Source organism: Oncorhynchus clarkii, chromosome 12 (genome assembly GCF_045791955.1).
Source record: "Oncorhynchus clarkii lewisi isolate Uvic-CL-2024 chromosome 12, UVic_Ocla_1.0, whole genome shotgun sequence".
Taxonomy (NCBI): domain Eukaryota; kingdom Metazoa; phylum Chordata; class Actinopteri; order Salmoniformes; family Salmonidae; genus Oncorhynchus; species Oncorhynchus clarkii.
Genome location: NC_092158.1, coordinates 40,732,259 through 40,750,916, shown reverse-complemented (window position 1 = coordinate 40,750,916; position 18,658 = coordinate 40,732,259). Strand labels below are relative to the sequence as shown.

Below are 18,658 nucleotides of genomic sequence, written 5' to 3'. Positions count from 1 at the left end.
CTTTAATATCATAGATGGTTGTTTTACCCTTGTGTATATGAGGCAAGGAACAGCTAACCTTAGCCACCACTAAAGGATAGCTCGGTGGAAGAACCCAAAAAAGTGCAAATGCCACTCCGTCAATTAAGATTAATCATCATTATGCAAATGTTTTGGCAGAGCGGTGTCGACACCTGACTGAGATCTCTATTAAAAAGCAGCTAGTGAGGCAAATAGACGGACAGCTTGAGCTCCCCTTCTTCCTCCCTCTTTCTCTCCCTCCCTCTGTTCTCCCTGCCACATTGTTGGCCCCCTCTTTTGACAAATACCTTAATCTGACTGTGTGTGCACATGGGACGGATGGCGTGCGTGCTTCTTAGGGCCCCGAGTGAGAGACCCCCCCCCCCAGAGGAGGAGACTAATGGGACTGGCTCCCCCAGATAGGCCACTCAGCCTCTCCATTTCCAGGCACATTGAGGACAAACACTCACTCTACAATTTATCATTTATTTTATGGTGACCCTGCCCCAATCTATACACGTGCCTCTTTCTCCTCCTTTTCCAATGCCGTCTCGTCTTTTCCTCTCCTGTTCTCTCCATTTGCCCCCTCGCCTGTATGCCAAGTATCATCTCAAGTTGTTTTAAGAATGCCGTCGAGAAGGGAGGCTAGAGAAGGATTGGAAAGATGAAAGGCGATAAAGGAGGAGGGCAATGTTCCTGGGTTTCGGCGGAGAGATGTTTTGAAGTAGCTGTAAAGGCGTAAGCGCAGCAGTCAAGTTTCTTTTTGTATTCGGTTCATTTCTTTTGATTGGACTCTTTGTTTTGATGAACTGACGTGTAACGTTAATATTAACATGCTGATGTGCAATAGTAGGAAAGCCTTTGTCGACTCCATCCAGGAATATAAAGATTTTAAGGACTTGCTATATTTAATGCACTTCCAGAATGTTTCCATACTGAAGGCGTATATTATTATTAGATTATTCAACCGCTTAACCAAACAGATGACTAAACTGTTGTTGTGGCAGTTCAGTTGAGTATACTGTTGTTTTAGTGGGACTGAAGCTTGTTTCAGTTTTTTATTTTAATGGCGTCATCTAGCAGAGACACCTGCGTTGAGGGCCGTCCCCGGACAGGAGAACTCCCGGCTATGATGTAGAGCCAGCGTGGTCTACTGGCGAGTGAAAAAGTTCAGGTTTATACGAGGCACGCTGTAACAGCTCAATAACACAGGCCTGTAATCTACTCCCGTTTCAAACACTTCCCTGATTTACGAGCCCGCGCACCACTCCAGCGCCGAAATGAGGTGTTCAGCGTATGTTTTGTTTACATACATTTTTTATTTATTGCCGTTGTCAAAACTGACTGCTGGACAAAGTCGCTTATTAACTGAGTAAATGGCTTGAGTTTTTTTTATGTCAGCTTCCTTAATGACTACAGTCAGTCTGTTTCAAACGAGCCCCCCCTAACCCCCCCCCCCCCCCCCCCCCCCCACACACACACACACACATATACACTACCACCCCCTCATGTCCTAAGAGAGAGGGGGTTGTGTGTGTGTGTGTGTGTGTGCGCGCGCATAGGGAGGGAGGGAGGGAGTCCTGAGGGGACTGGGAGCTGCCACAGTTCACACATGGAGAGGAAAGGGAGGGTGGCGAGGGGGTCTTTTGTGCAGATACATCTGGTGGAGGGGTCAGAGCTCCTTTGGTCAGAAAGTAGAACTTGTAATAATTGCTTGGTCGTTTCGGCTTTCCGCCTCCGTCCACCGCCACCCACCCCCAAATAAACTGCTTTTTATCCAGGCTAATGGACCTGCCACCAGCACCGAGACAGGAGGCTGTTAGCACAAGTCCCAGGATGGGCTGCCAGGCTGCTGACTGCCGCTGCACTAAATCACCAACAAGGGTCACTCTGAGTTTCTGCCGCCTGTAAAATTAAGTAGCTGTAAAAAGAAATGCTTCCATAAAAAAACACAAAGTTAATGGTAATGTTAACATTGTGTGGCTCTCTGCCATTAACTTTTTGCGGCAGGAAGGTGTCGTTTCATTCAAAGTCATTTAGAATCTTAGCAGTGTTCACATTTGTCGTGCATGCTATTTTTGGGGCAGATAGCATTACATTGTGTACAGTTGAAGTTGGAAGATTACATACACTTAGGTTGGAGTCATTAAAATTCGTTTTTCAACCACTCCACAAATTTCTTGTTAACAGACTATAGATTTGGCAAGTCAGTTAGGATATCTACTTTGTGCATGACACATGTATTTCTTCCAACAATTGTTTACAAACAGATTATATCACTTATAATTCACTGTATCACAATTCCAGTGGGTCAGAAGTGTACATACATTGTGCCTTTCAAATTCCAGAAAGTTATGTCATGGCTTCAGCTTCTGATAGGCTAATCAACATCATTTAAGTCAATTGGAGGTGTACCTGTGGATGTATTTCAAGGCCTACCTTCAAACCCAATGCCTCTTTGCTTGACATCATGGGAAAATCAAAATATATCAGCTAAGACCTCATTAAAAAAATTGTAGACCTCCGCAAGTCAGGTTCATCCTTGGGAGCAATTTCCAAACGCCTGAAGGTACCACGTTCATCTGTACAAGCAATAGTACGCAAGTATGAACACCATGGGACCACGCAGCTGTCATACCGCTCAGGAAGGAGATGCGTTCTGTCTCCTGAAGATGAACGTACTTTGGTGCGAAAAGTGAAAATAGATCCCAGAACAACAGCAAAGGACCTTGTGAAGATGTTGGAGGAAACCGGTACAAATAAAACGAGTCCTTTATCGACACAACCTGAAAGGCCGCTCAGCAAGGAAGAAGCTACTATTCCAAAACCGCCATAAAAAGCCAGACTACGGTTTGCAACTCCACATGGGGACAAAGATCGTACTTTTTGGAGAAATGTCCTCTGGTCTGAACTGTTTGGCCATAATGACCATCGTCATGTTTGGAGGAAAAAGGGGGAGGCTTGCAAGCCGAAGAACACCATCCCAACCATGAAGCACAGGGGTGGAAGCATCATGTTGTGGGGGTGCTTTGCTGCAGGAGGGACTGGTGCACTTCACAAAATAGATGACATCATGAGGGAAGGAAACTTTTGATATATTGAAGCAACATCTCAAGACATCAGTCAGGAAGTTAAAGCTTGGTCGCAAATGGGTCTTCCAAATGGACAATGACCCCAAGCATACTTCCAAAGTTGTGGCAAAAATGTCTTAAGGACAACAAGGTATGGGAATGGCCATCACAAAGCCCTGACCTCATCCTATAGAAAAAGTGTGTGTGAGCAAGGAGACCTAGAAACATGGCTCCGTTACACCAGCTCTGCATGAGGAATGGGCCAAAATTCACCCAACTTGTTGTGGGAAGCTTGTGGAAGGCTACCCGAAACGTTTGACCGAAGTTAAACTATTTAAAGGCAATGCTACCAAATACTAATTGAGTTTATGTAAACATCTGTAAACATTCTGACATTTCACATTCTTAAAATAAAGTGGTGATCCTAACTGACCTAAGACAGGGAATTTTTACTAGGATTAAATGTCAGGAATTGTGATAAACTGAGTTTAAATGTATTTGGCTAAGGTATATGTAAACTTCTGACTTCAACTGTAGGTATTCGCAGCTTTCCAAATAGAAATGCCACAATAGTGATTATTCCGTAACAATTGCAATAGCCCTTGCTGAGCATTCTCAATTGCCCAGCCTAATTTGGTTTTAAACACAAAACTCCTTAAGCCCAATAGCGAAGACGTACCATGTTGCAACTATTCCCTAGTATGCTAAATATATAGAGCCCTATAAACCACTGTCATTCTGTCTGCCTCTGTCTGTCTGGTCGAAACACCATCAGGTTCCTCTCTGCGTTAGACGAGTTGGTCCTCTGTTAGATTCAGCTCCATCTCTCTCCCCTCCAGATGGACAGAAGCCTCCCATTTCCAACACCTCCCTGGCCTCCATGCGTATAAGGTTGAGTCGGTACACATGCTCCCCTCTCTCCAGCCCCTTGCAGTCCCCTTAATAAGTCCATCTACTCTTCATCAGCTTTCTGTACCAGGGGACAATGGCCAGATTGAGGGGCCACAACAAAAGGCCTTTGAAAAGTCCCCTACAGTAAGATGTTGTGTTTGTGTGCATCACTCAGTGTCCCCAAGGTGCGCGGACCCCTGGTCTTTTCCCAGCTCCCCTCCTGCCACAGCCGCTCGCCCACCATCGCGTTTTGAAGTGGCCCTTTTATATTTGGAGACGTTTACAGGCCTTTTTAATTACTTACAGCTTGCCAAAGGGCTTTGCTGCCTCATTCTTCCTTTTGTTTGTCGAGGTCTTTCCACAAATCCTACTCTTGTTAAACCAGCCATCAGGATTTTGTAAGGTTTCTAGTTTTTTTTTCTCTCTCTCTCTCTCCCCTTTTCCTTTTGTTTATTTTGATTTGTGATTTTTCACTCTCTCCCTCGGTCCTCAAAGCGGTTTTCCATCAATTAATCTTAATTGAAGTCACACCAGACTTCCTTGCTTAATAATTCTTGCCACCATTGTCACAGATGGCTTGCTCTCGTTTGCAGCAGGAGCTGTAAATCAATTTTGATTTGGCGTTTGACGTCAATCAATCGTCATTTTACTCCCCAAACATCCTCTGCTCTTTTGTGAGACGCGAAGATGGATCGCTGTGTCAAGTTTACGAAGTTCAGATCTCCTTATCAAGGGTATTGTTTCCCTGAGAACTCTCACACTAAGACAATTTTTTTCCGTCGTCTGATTTGATACTGAGACAATCCAGCTTGAAGTGCTCTGATTATCACTTCATTCAGGCATACAATGCACTCGACACAAAACCGCTCCTCACCTGAACATAAAAAGGAAACTATTTTGGTGCATTCTTCTCACTCACATCCTTTTTGTTTGGTGACTAGTTTAATTGTGCACAAACAGGAATGTGAGAACCGGAACATAAGTCTTTTGTTTCCCATTCTGAGACGTACAACAGTTGGCGCCGAGGTTCAACCATTGAGCTAATTACTTCTCTGGTAACAATTCCAGAATGCTGTAATCATGCTAATAAAAATACATTTGGCTTACCATTTTTAACAAATTGCCAGCGGTCTTTGAGCCGGTCAGTGGGCTCCGGCGAGGCCCACTTAGGCAAGAACATCAATAAAACAATAAAAGGGCATACCTGCTAGGGGTGAATGTTTGTATATTTTATGGGGGGGGGGGTGACCTGAGCATTCTCTCTGAGTGTTGTGTTCTTAAGCGCGGCATTGTTTGAAGTCGTTCTGTGTGTGTGGACTGTCAAGCCATTCTTGATCTGCTTATCTCTTCCTTGAAGGATGCAATATGTCTTAAAGATAACATGGCCAAACTACAGTGTGTGTGTGTCGTTCTCGAGGGGCTTAGCGAGGCTATCTGCAAAAATGGCAATTGTTTGCCAATCTGTGTCCTTTAATTGCTTCAGAACAGATTTAGATACATCTGAACAAAAGCTAATTTTGGATATGCCCCTGGGGTGTTTGAGGATTTTGCAACAGATTGAGTTGTCAAGGTTCCTACCACATCGCCAAACTGAAATCTTCACATAGGTTGTCCAAGGTTGCCGAAGGTTGCATAGTTATCTAACCCCCATTTTCCTTTTCTGTGTAATTAAATAGTTACCCTTAGTTTAGGCTTGACCTTCTGGGCCACAACCATGTAGCTCTGCACCAACGCGTGTTCCTTCAGGTGGTGGCCATTTTGACTGAGCCATAAAGGAGCCATTTCCATAACAAGGGTCCAAAATAATAGGAATTGACAAGGGGACTCAAAACTGGCACGGTATAATAAAGGCTCATATTGTAAACCGGCTTCCCTTGTACGTCTCTCTGTGTAAATCATAGTCCACTTTATAGGACCTAATCCATCCAATGCGCGTCAATTCTATGACGGGTGTGCATGCTTGCCACAACACCTCCAGTGGAATAACAGTTAGTGATTTTATAGCTGGAATAAGGTCGAGCTCCGTTTACTGTTATGCTTTGATGTACTGATTCATGGTCGGTGACGCCGTCTTACCAGTATCTGAGAAGCAAAGTGTTTGACAATACAAGGATATCATTGTGAGCAACACTGAACAGTGATGTAGGCAGCTGAATGGCAATTCACAGGTTTCATTCATGAATGTATATCTCTGTCTGATTTTGATATTGACTGTAAAATCCAGACAACGTCCTGAAAATATGCTTCTCCCTCGTCGTTACAGGAAGCTGCACAGCGGTATGAAGACCTATGGATGTGAGCTGTGTGGGAAACGCTTCCTGGACAGCCTACGCCTTAGGATGCACTTGCTGTCTCACTCAGGTAAGAATCAACACTTGTGTGTCTGTATAGATATCTATACTGCATGTATTTACAAAAACAATACTGTACATGTAGAGATTTTTCATCCTGTGTTTAATACTGTGTAATACCCTATTTTAACAATGCATAGCAAAACAATTTTACTTTTTTTGTTTACATTCTACACTATATTAGAACATGACATTATGGACTTTGATATAGTCCCAGTCGGTATTGAATAGAACTCTGCGGTCCCGTACGCTCTGCGGTCCCGTACGCTCTGCGGTCCCGTACGCCTTGGTGGGAAAACAACCCATGGGTTCCTATCACAACGCCAACGTTACCCCAATGTGCTTGTTGAAGTCAGTTACATAACTTCATTCAAGAAAAGTACATGTCTAAAGATGACTTTTCAACATCGCCTGCCCCCGAGTGTTCTCATTACGTAATATTGTAGAACCTCCCTCATGCCCCTTTTCATGACGGTGCTAGCAGCCACGTGAGTGCTAGCTACCAACCGGAACATTAAGCTAGCCAAGACCAACATCACCAAAAAAGAGATTATACAGATGCAAGTAGTGAGTGGAGTTAAACGGACTATACATAGCTACGTGTAGCCTACCTGGACACCAGGTCCCCAAATTTCCCACGCCAAGTAGCTGGAAGCCACAGGCTTTTCGCGCAAGCTCTATTTCTTTAAGTGGGAGCATTGCGAACCGTAGGTTGGGATTTTTGACCTGGTTACATGGTACATTGAACAAAACAGCAGCTTCTCGGCATCTTTTGTTACTTCTGTCTTACAAAAAAATGTACAACGAAGTTGGCTCTTTTACACCGGGGGTTAATGGGGTAGAATTAGTTTTTTTCCTAATTTGTGTGCGTGTGTCACGGTTGTCGTAAGAACGAGACCAAGGCGCAGCGTACGTAGAGTTCCACATCTTTCTTACTAAGACAAACTTCAGCTAAACAAACCACAAAACGTGACTAAGTGGTGCACAAACACAAAACAATGTCCCACAAACACAGGTGGGAAAAATAACTACTTAAATATGATCCCCACTTAGAGACAACGATTACCAGCTGCCTCTAATTGGAATCATATAAAAGACCAACATAGAAAATATAGACTAGAACACAACATAGAAATTATAAACTAGAATACCCTCTAGTCACGCCCTGACCTACTACAACATAGAGAAACAAGGGCTGTCTATGTCAGGTGGTGACATCGCGGTCTAGGGGAATTCCTTACTATTGTGTGAATATCGACTCAGGGTATTGGCTGTGCATTGTACAGGCTTGATATTGAAATGGGATAACTTCACTGAACAAAAGTATAAACGCAACAATTTTACAGTTCATATAAAGAAATCAGTCAACAGAAATCAATTCATTAGTTACTAATCTATGGATTTCACATGACTGGGAATGCAGATATGCAAATACCTTTAAAAAACAATAGGGGCTTGGATCAGAAAACCAGTCAGTATCTGGTGTGACCACCATTTGCCTCATGCAGCGCTACACTTCTCCTTCACATAGAGTTGATCAGGTCGTTGATTGTGGAATGTTGTACTGCTACTCTTCAATGGCTGTGCGAAGTTTCTGGATATTATCGGGAACTGGAACACGCTGTCGTACACGTTTATCCAGAGCATCCCAAACATGCTCAATGGTGACATGTAGCGAGTATGCAGGCTATGGAAGAACTGGGACATTTTATTTTTGTAATCTTCATATTATGAAAATGTTATTTTACATAGACAACCAAACAAAGTGCACCACCACACAAAGTACAATCAAAGGAATACGGATACAGGAAAACATTACACAAAAAGGCAGTCATAAAATGTAGAAAAAAATATATACAAACATCACAATTATAACATGGGGCATTTATGGGAGCTTTTCTACATAGGACCATAATGGAGACCAGATTTTTCAAAATGTATCAGACTTTAGTGTAAATCAAAGGTAAGTGCCTTCATGGGTATAATAGCAGACGCTTGAGAAATACACATTCTCGCAGATGGTACATCAGGCGTGGACCATAATAACAATATACATTTTTAGGCTAAGTAAACAAGGGTATTGAACAGATGTTCAGAGTCCGGGTCAAACACAACATTTACAATCAAAGTAGAGGAAAATATACATTCGGTGAAAAAGCTATTTGCAGATATTCTTTGTGTAAATGAATATCATTCCAATAAGACTGGATTCTGCTACAGTACCAAACAAATGTGTGTGAAGGTGCCAGTATCCTGTTTACATTTGAAACGTAACTGTGATGCATTGGGAAACATTTTATGAAGGCAGACAGGTGTAAAGTAGGTTCTATGAAAACATTTGAAATGTAGTTATTGTATGCTTATGGAGGTGCATTTGGGGTAGACCCTTTCGCAGATAGAAGCCCATTCTTCCTCACCAAATGCATGTCCAATGTCTCTCTCCCAAACATGTCTCAACGCGTCATAGGATGAGGCACTTCTGTTCGCTAAAATAGAAAATATGTCGGAGATTAAAACGCTCTGAACAGTACGATTCTTAAATAGTTTTTCAACTTCAGTAATTTGAAAACATAGTATATCGACTTTCTTCTGACTCTCTATGAAGTATCCAAGTTGTAGGTACTTAAACAAATCTTTGTTGGGTATGTCAAACTCAGTTTTTATCTGTTGAAACGATTTAAGAGTGTCCTGAGTAAATAAAGGCATAAGGTCAGCAATACCCTTCGTCTTACAGTCCAGAAGTCCAATACTCCTTTTTTTGGGGGGGTGGGATCTGAATTAAGGGAAATCGGTGACCAGAGTGATGTGGTCGGGAATCTGCAAGTACCTCCTTGCATCTTTCAAGTGTATTATGAGTGTGTTATTACGAGTGTATTATGTACTGAAAAATCCCACTCCTTTTTCTATTCTGGTTAGAGACCGTTTGCCCTGTTCTGTGAAGGGAGTAGTTCACAGCGTTGTACGAGATCTTTAGTTTCTTTGACATTTCTCGCATGGAATAGCCTTCATTTCTCAGAACAAGAATAGACTGATGAGTTTCAGAAAAACATTTATTTGTTTCTTGCCATTTTGAGCCTGTAAAATCGATCCCACAAATGCTGATGCTCCATATACTCAACTAGTCTAAAGAAGGCCAGTTTTATTGCTAAGGGGAAAGCCTTCGATAAGCCTTTTAAAATTATAAACTTGGATTAGCTAACACAACGTGCCATTGGAACACAGGAGTGATGTTTGCTGAAAATGGGCCTCTGTACGCCTATGTAGATATTCCATAAAAAATCTGCCATTTCCAGCTACAATAGTAATTTACAACATTAACAATGTCTATACTGTATTTCTGATCAATTTGTTATTTTAATGGACAAAAAAATTGGCTTTTCTTTCTAGAACAAGGACATTTCTAAGTGACCCCAACCTTTGTGTGTGTGTGTGTGTGTGTGTGTGTGTGTGTGTGTGTGTGTGTGTGTGTGTGTGTGTGTGTGTGTGTGTGTGTGTGTGTGTGTGTGTGTGTGTGTGTGTGTGTGTGTGTGTGTGTGTGTGTGTGTGTGTGTGTGTGTGTGTGTGTGTGTGTGTGTGTGTGTGTGTGTGTGTGTGTGAGTTAAGAACACATTCTTTTTTACAATGACGACCTATCCCGGCCAAACCCTAACCTGGACGATGTTGGTCCAATTGTGCGCCGCCCTATGGGACTCCCAATCACTGCCGGTTGTGATACAGCCTGGAATCAAACCAGGGTCTGTAGTGATGCCTCTTTCACTGAGATGCAGTGCCTTAGGCGGCTGCAAAAACTCGGTGGGGGATCTTAATCAGATATTTTGGCATTTCATTGTTCGATCTTGTACATTGAAGTATAAAGAAGTATTAAAGTATTATAGAAGTCGCAAAACATATTATTGATAAGCAATGATCATAAGAAGTGGAGCCATCTGCCATCCATATAGACTTAATCAAGCCATCTGCCATCCATATAGACTTAATCAAGCCATCTGCCATCCATATAGACTTAATCAAGCCATCTGCCATCCATATAGACTTAATCAAGCCATCTGCCATCCATATAGACTTAATCAAGCGTTCATTCTGTTATTTTTTAAGTTGGTGTGCAAGTAGACGGCTCAGACTGTTACCAAACTCATAATATTTTTGCTTGGTAAAAATCAACGTTTTTTTGTTTTTTTTACATGCTTTGTATGCTCTAAATTGAGTTTGGCCTTAGCACAAGCTAGTGAATTCCAGTTCACCTGGGTTGATTATTAAGAAGTTGTAAATGCTTTACAGCCTCCAATTTGTTCCTATTTTCCATTCTAAGCTTCTTGATGATCGAGGCTTTGGGAAATGATATGACCCCTTATACTTTATTTAGCAGCATCCCAGATAGTTGCAGCTGAGACAGGAGAGAGTTGATTGTCGAGACAGTAATGTGATCATTTATCTTTGATCACAGAGCAGAATCCTTCATTGTTAAGCAGAGACATCTCGTTTTGGGGATTGTTTTGCCAATTTCAATATCTATATACACTGGGGCATGGTCAGAAATGACTATAGAACCAATAGCACATGACTGGACAAAATGCTAGTAAGTAGAGGGCCTAAAAAAATAGTTAAATCTAGAATATGGATTATGGGGTCTAAAGTAGAAAGTATAGTCTCTGACATTAGGATTTAGCTCTCTCCATACATTATGTCTACTAAACCAGATGAATCACAGATGTATTTGAGGCTCAATGATTCGAGACTGGAGCAGTTGATGATTTACCCAAAGTACAGTTAAAATCTCCTGAAATAAACCCAAGTCCCTTTCAGTATTGATTAAATGATTAAATCATGTCAGACATAAATTTGAGGGAGTATAGTAATATGTTGAAGTGTATTACCTGTAATCAAAATAAACCGTCCTTCATGGTCTGTATCTTGGTGCTCAAATATAAATTGGACATTTTATTTTATTTAATACTTTTTTTTAACCCGTTTTCTCCCCAATTTCGCTGTATCCAATTCTTTAGTTAGTCTTGTCTCATCTCTGCAACTCCCGTACGGACCCGGGAGAGGTGATGGTCGAGAGACCCGTGCGTCCTCCAAAACAAAACACAACCCAACCAAGCCGCACAGCTTCTTGACACAATGCCCACTTAATCCGGAAGCTAGTTGCACCTTTGTGTCGGAGGAAACACCGTGCACCTGGCGACCATGTCAGTGTGCACTTCACCCAGCCCGCCACAGGAGTCGTTAGTGTACAATGAGACAAGGACATCCCTGCCGGCCAAACCTTCCCCTAACCCGGACGACACTGGGCCAATTGTGCGCCACCCCATGGGTTTCTCGGTCGTGGCCGGCTGCGACAGTGCCTGGACTCGAACCCAGAATCTCTAGTGGCACAGCTTGCACTGCGCTGTAGAGCCTTAGACCACTGTGCCACTCGGGAGACTGACATTTTTATTTTCAAAGATGGCAGTGCCTCTTTTGTCTGAACTAAAAGAAGGAAAGTACCCAGTCCCTCTTCAGCTTAGCGTGTTCTGTTGAAGATGAATGGGTCTCGTGTAGCATCGCAATTGAAACCCTTTTCTTTTTTAAGGATGTTAGTATTTTCTTAATCTTGACCACATGCCCACTACCCCGAACATTCCAGGAGACTGCTTTAAATGAACTGTTTATGTTACAGTGGTATTAGACTTAACCCAGAATGAGTAGTGCATCACAAAAACAAAACAAAATTAATAACACGCTTGTGTAACCCTAAACGAAAATAAAACCTACAAATAAAAATATAACCCCACTGCCAAGTCTCAAAATGAAACGACAGAACCAAAAATAGTACCTACACTATTTTCTGTCACGCTACTAACAGGAAGCCCATTAAGTGTTTATGTCCTATGTTGAATAATGGCGAATTAACATAGATCTTTGGACATGTGAATGAAAAATGAATAGCCTAATATTTTAAATTGTCCTAAACATTATCACTATTGCACTCGTGCTGAACACACACACCATAGTCACATGTAGCCTCGCCTATATACTGTAATAAGAATGCCGCCCCATTTTGATAGTTAAAAGGTTGAAACCGAAACGTTTCAGCCCTGAGTGGAGAGGCCTCAGAACATGTCTTTACGTAGCCATGTTGAAACCGCACCCCCGAACTGGGACATTTTCAACTTCCAGGAATTCTCTACAGATTCTTGCGACATGGGGCTTGTGCATTATGTTAAAACATTTGGTGGTGGAGGTGCATTCAAATTCCCATCAATAAAATCCAATTGTGTTCATTTTCCGTAGCTTATACCATAACCCCACCGCCACCATGTGGCACTCTGTTCACAAAGTTGACATTAGCAAACCGCTCGCCCACACGCTCGCCTGCCCTCTGCCCGGTACAGTTGGAATTTGGATTCATCCGTGAAGAGCACACTTCTCCAGTATGCCAGTGGCCATCAAAGTTGATCATTTGGCCACTGAAGTTGATTACAATGCCGAACTGCAGTCAGGTCAAGAACCTGGTGAGGACGACGAGCACGCAGATGAGCTTCTCTGGGACGGTTTCTGACAGTTTGTGCGGAAATTATTCGGTTGTGCAAACCCCCAGTTTCATCAGCTGTCCGGGTGGCTGGTCTCAGATGATCCCACAGGTAAAGAAGCCAGATGTGGAGATCCTGGGCTGGCGTGGTTACACTTGGTCTGCGGTTGTGAGGCCAGTTGTACGTACTGCCAAATGCCCTAAAATTACATTAGAGGAGGCTCATGGTAGAGAAATTAACATTAAATTCTCTGGCAGCAGCCCTGGTGGACATTTCTGCAATTAGCGTGCCAATTGCACGCTCCCTAAACTTGAGACAACTGTGGCATTGTGTTGTGTGACACAACTGCAAATTACAGTGGCTTTGTATTGTCCCCAGCACAAGGTGCAATGATCATGCTGTTTAATCAGCTTATTGATATGTCACAACTGTAGGGTGGATGGATTATCTTGACAAAAAAGAAATTATCACTAACAGAAGAGAAATAAGCTTTTTGTGTGTGTGAACATTTCTGGGATCTTTTATTTCAACTCATGAAACATGTGACCAACACTTTGCATGTTGCGTTCATATTTGTGTTCAGTGTAGTACTCACGGATATGATTTAATGAACTGATAAAGACCCATAACATGAGATATATTTCCGGATTTACAACGGGCTGCAGTGATTTTAAATCAACATTCAGTGGAGATTTTGGCCCCATTGGTTTAGGGCCTGGGCCATGGCATTAGCCATCTAAAAGCCATGTAATTCAACACACAGCGGCTATTGATCCAGCCAGGCTGACACTGGCCACGGACAGCCTGTGGATTCAGGGCCTACTTAGTGCAGTTGGGCTTTTTTCTTTATTGGACTCCTCTCTTCCTCGGGCTTTAAGTGCAGATGGTTTATAGACGGTCTGTAAAAGCCATTGGACTCTGGGTTCCCTGTTGTGTAGGTTTCCCCTTACCCCTCCACGTGTTGGCCTGATCCAACCTCCTGCCCACCCACACGACATATGGGACTCCAGCCACCCTAGTCATAGACTGTTCTCTCTGCTACTGCCCCTCAAGCGGTAGTCTAGGTCGGCACACTAAGTCTAGGTTCAAGAGGCTTCTAAACAGCTTCTACCCCCAAGCCACATGACTGAGGGAGAACAAACAACGGTGACATGACATCTCTCATTTACGTATAATGGGAGAGAAACGAACAACACTTGACTGACTGACTGTTGTGTTTCCAGTGTGGAAGGAACATTATGTGGTCGTATGTGGAAACATATGTAAATCAAATAAAACCTTACAGTGAAATGTTTACTTACCAAAACATTACTTAACCAAAAATGCAGTTTTAAGAAAATATCCCCCCCACTCCTGAACATCTAATCAAATGGCTACCCAGACTATTTGCTTTTTATTTTTTTACCCCTTTTTCTCCCCAATTTCGTGGTATCCAATTGTTTAGTAGCTACTATCTTGTCTCATCGCTACAACTCGCGTACGGGCTCGGGAGAGACGAAGGTTGAAAGTCATGCGTCCTCCGATACACAACCCAACCAAGCCGCACTGCTTCTTAACACAGCGCGCATCCAACCCGGAAGCCAGCCGCACCAATGTGTTGGAGGAAACACTGTGCACCTGGCAACCTTGGTTAGCGTGCACAGCGCCCGGCCCGCCACAGGAGTCGCTGGTGCGCAATGAGACAAGGATATCCCTACCGGCCAAGCCCTCCATAACCCGGACGACGCTAGGCCAATTGTGCATCGCCCCACGGACCTCCCGGTCGCGGCCGGTTGCGACAGAGCCTGGGCGTGAACCCAGAGTTTCTGGTGGCACAGCTGGCACTGTAGTACAGCACCCTTAACCACTGCGCCACCCGGGAGGACCTCCCAGACTATTTGCATTGTGTGTGTCCCCCCCCCCCCCCCCCCCCCCCCCCCACCTCCTCTCTCTACACTGCTGCTACGCTGTTATTATCTATGCATAGTCACTTGAATAACCTCGACACCGGTTCATCCGTATATAGCCCCGCTATTGTAATTTACTGCTTATTTGTTATTCTTATCTCTTACTTTTTTGGGGGTTGATATTTTCTTAACTGCATTTTTGGTTAAGGGCTTGTAAGTAAACATTTCACTCAGGTTTACCTACACCTGTTGTATTCGGCGCATGTGACAGATAAAATTTGATTTGATTTACATATGTTTCCACATACAACCACAATGTTCCTTCCACACTGGAAACACAACAGTGTTGTTCGTTTCTCTCCCATTATATGTAAATGAGAGATGTCATGTCACCATTGTTTGTTCTCCCTCAGTCATGTTTCAAAGGGGTTTTGAACAAACAAATTAGTATCTCGCAATTAATGCCGGAGTCTGGGGCCCCAGGATGTAGCAACACAGGTTTTGATTTGTCGCCGAGGTGGCTCTCCCGCCATGTTGCGGCGGGGAGATGAATGACGCCTCACGCTGTGCCGGTGAATTGGCTCTGTGCACGACTCAGCATGTAAGAATACAGCTTTAAGGAAATATATTATGTTTATTTTAGAATCCCCTTCCAAATCCCCACTACTACACATTCGCTAGTCGGAAAGACCACAAATACAGCTCTTGTCTGACATCCATAATAAAAAGCATGTCTGTATTAAAGCTGGCTGTGACATTTATGACTACAACGGTGTAATAAACACACTGCAGGTCGGAGACCCCAACACATTCTCCCAGCCTCCCCAGTTTCTCAGATCCTGGAGCCAAAATCCCATGACACAACATTGAGTTTCTTCTTCTCTCTGAAATTCAGCAGAGTTTGTATTGTACACTGCCACCTCAAATCAAATCAAATCAAATCAAATCAAATTTTATTTGTCACATACACATGGTTAGCAGATGTTAATGCGAGTGTAGCGAAATACTTGTGCTTCTAGTTCCGACAATGCAGTAATAACAAGTAATCTAACTAACAATTCCAAAACTACTGTCTTGTACACAGTGTAAGGGGATAAAGAATATGTACATAAGGATATATGAATGAGTGATGGTACAGAGCAGCATAGGCAAGATACAGTAGATGGTATCGGGTACAGTATGTACAAATGAGATGAGTATGTAAACAAAGTGGCATAGTATAGTATAAAGTGGCTAGTGATACATGTATTACATAAGGATACCGTCGATGATATAGAGTACAGTATATACGTATGCGTATGAGATGAATAATGTAGGGTAAGTAACATTTATATAAGGTAGCATTGTTTAAAGTGGCTAGTGATATATTTACATCATTTCCCATCAATTCCCATTATTAAAGTGGCTGGAGTTGAGTCAGTGTCAGTGTGTTGGCAGCAGCCACTCAGTGTTAGTGGTGGCTGTTTAACAGTCTGATGGCCTTGAGATAGAAGCTGTTTTTCAGTCTCTCGGTCCCAGCTTTGATGCACCTGTACTGACCTCGCCTTCTGGATGATAGCGGGGTGAACAGGCAGTGGCTCGGGTGGTTGATGTCCTTGATGATCTTTATGGCCTTCCTGTGACATCGGGTGGTGTAGGTGTCCTGGAGGGCAGGTAGTTTGCCCCCGGTAATGCGTTGTGCAGACCTCACTACCCTCTGGAGAGCCTTACGGTTGAGGGCGGTGCAGTTGCCCTGCTGCGACAGTAAAACGGTGCGTGTAATCAAGCAATCCTTAGGGGAAGAATTATTGCAATGTGGAAGTTTTAAAATGAGTCGGGTAATCCCGGACTCAGCCGCTTCTCCTTGCCTCAGAGAAAGACTATAGAAGACTTCAAAAGAGGGTTTTACTATGGCTTGCTTAGCTCCCGGGTGCCTGTGGAAACGAGTCTTCAGCACCTAGGCTGCATAGTAAAGGCAGACCTGGTTGGCCTTAGTTTCCCCATCCTGATTGAGTCCAGATCTGGTCTAGCATCATCATTAACCAAGTCATTCAGGAGATCATTGGTCCAATCATTATCAGAGCTGTGAGTCATGACGAGAATGAAGTGGTTACTGGATGATAAAGCTGACTGCTTTCAACAGGTGAGTAGGTAAATACTCTGACCTGACAAATTCTTGGCCACCCTCCAGAAATACTTCATTGAAGTTGTCAATGGGTGGCAAGCTAAAAAAGGAAATGGCAAACAACCGTCTGCCTGCCTTTTCACACACATTTGAAACTCTAGGAAGAACCGCAAGAAATTATTCCCCTCAACAATGAAAAGTGAGTGAAGGATGTGGGCAGTGTATTTTTAGCTCAAGCGCTGAAACTTTCGCAGGGCTGGCTGGCTTGACGCACAATGCCAACCTGTGCTGTGTACATGTCAGTGTTGACTCATTGGAGCTTTGGTCTGGCGTAAAGCAGACAGGCGCTTCTATCAAGACAGCGACGGTTAGGGAGAGACGAGCGACGAGCCGAGGCCCTTTGATATTTTTTTTTGCCTCAGACTTTCAACTTCTTTTCCATCCCAACCTCGGTGCGTGTCTTGATTTTTATCATCTCTCTCTCTCTCTGAAATGACAGCTCACAGGTCCCTGTATCTGCCCCCCCCCCCCCCCCCCCCCCCCCCACCAAACCAGCCCCCACCCTTCACCTAGCCTCAGACATACAGACAGAGAGTGAAAGAGAGATGGAAGGCGGGAGGGAGGAGGACGAGGAATACTTGTTGGTATGCACAGTGTACTGTGTGGGGATGTTTACCTTTTCAGCCATCGCTGTCCCTCCCCTCCCCGCTCCAGTCCGCCAGTGCAGCCTGTCTCACTCACATTCTCTTCTCTCTCTCTCTCGCTCTCTCTCTCTCTGTCTCTCTCTCTGTCTCTCTCTCCCTTTCTCTCTGTCTCTCTCTCTGTGTGCTTGTTTTATCGGGGACTTGGCGGCTCGCCAGTCTGGGCTGCCTGCCACAGCCGAGGGTACAGTATGTACAGTGAGTCTTGTGCCAGTTTTTTTTTCTAGTGTTTGTTATGAGTGGGATTTTTTTAATGTATTATTGTCTGTCGAGCAGTTAGTGTTTGCCGTGGCGGTGGTTGAGGCATCAGAGGGGGGGTAACTGTTGAATGTAAGAGGAGTCTGGTGGATGTCTAGCACCGATATGGTAAGCTGATGAGTGGGCCTCTGTGGGCCGTGGGCCCAATAAAGAAGTGGCGTGTGCCTGTGTTTTTCCCCAAGTTAAGGTCACCGCGTCCTGGGAGCCCGCGAGGGGAAGGCAGAGTGGCCTGGAGGAACAGTGACTCAGCTGTTTGGGAACAGGGAAGGGAGAAACTCAGGCCCTTTAGGAGGTGTGATGTGAGATGCCCTGGTATCCCTTTTGGTAGAGTGTTGTGGAATAGTCTTGGGACCAGTTGGCCCACAGACTTAGATGATTTATAGTTCAATTTTTTAAAGCACATGGATGCTTTATATGATGTAATTATTCCTCTTCTCCAAACCAAGGCTGTTCAGGCTCAGTGAGCGGAAATAATGCACCATCAAAGCAAGTTTTTATCTCAACCTCTTTTTTAGATTCAAAAGCTCTAATCCTCTGTTTACAGTAACAGCCAAGAGTTCACAGATTAACCAACTGTATAGGCTGTGAAGTGGCAGAAATGAAACCCTATATGAGCTTTGGCTTGCAAAGCCAACTAAACTTGTACTGAGAGAAACGGAATTGATTGATTGAATGTTTTAATGGACAGACATGCTGTGCGCACACACATGCACACACAGAAACTAGATTAAATGACATACAGTAGACAGACACACACAGGGCCACGTGTGCACGCCATCCAGACTCCCAGGGCTGTGTCATTAGCAGGCCCGTCCTGGCCGCCCCGGCCTGATTAAGTCTGGGCTCTATTCTCCAGGGAGACCCAGCTCTGGGCCTCACTTGAC

General features: G+C 43.8%; 1 protein-coding gene across 3 annotated transcripts in view; it reads left to right on the top strand.

The window, feature by feature from the left end:
- The window catches only part of LOC139423204 (zinc finger and BTB domain-containing protein 16-A), a 123,098-nt gene that overhangs the window by 45,200 nt on the left and 59,240 nt on the right, over positions 1-18,658 (top strand). For all 3 annotated transcript variants that reach the window (XM_071174940.1, XM_071174939.1, XM_071174938.1), the window contains exon 3: positions 6,226-6,323. In XM_071174940.1, coding sequence (XP_071031041.1) covers positions 6,226-6,323 — 98 coding nt within the window. The remainder of the gene's footprint in view (positions 1-6,225; positions 6,324-18,658) is intronic.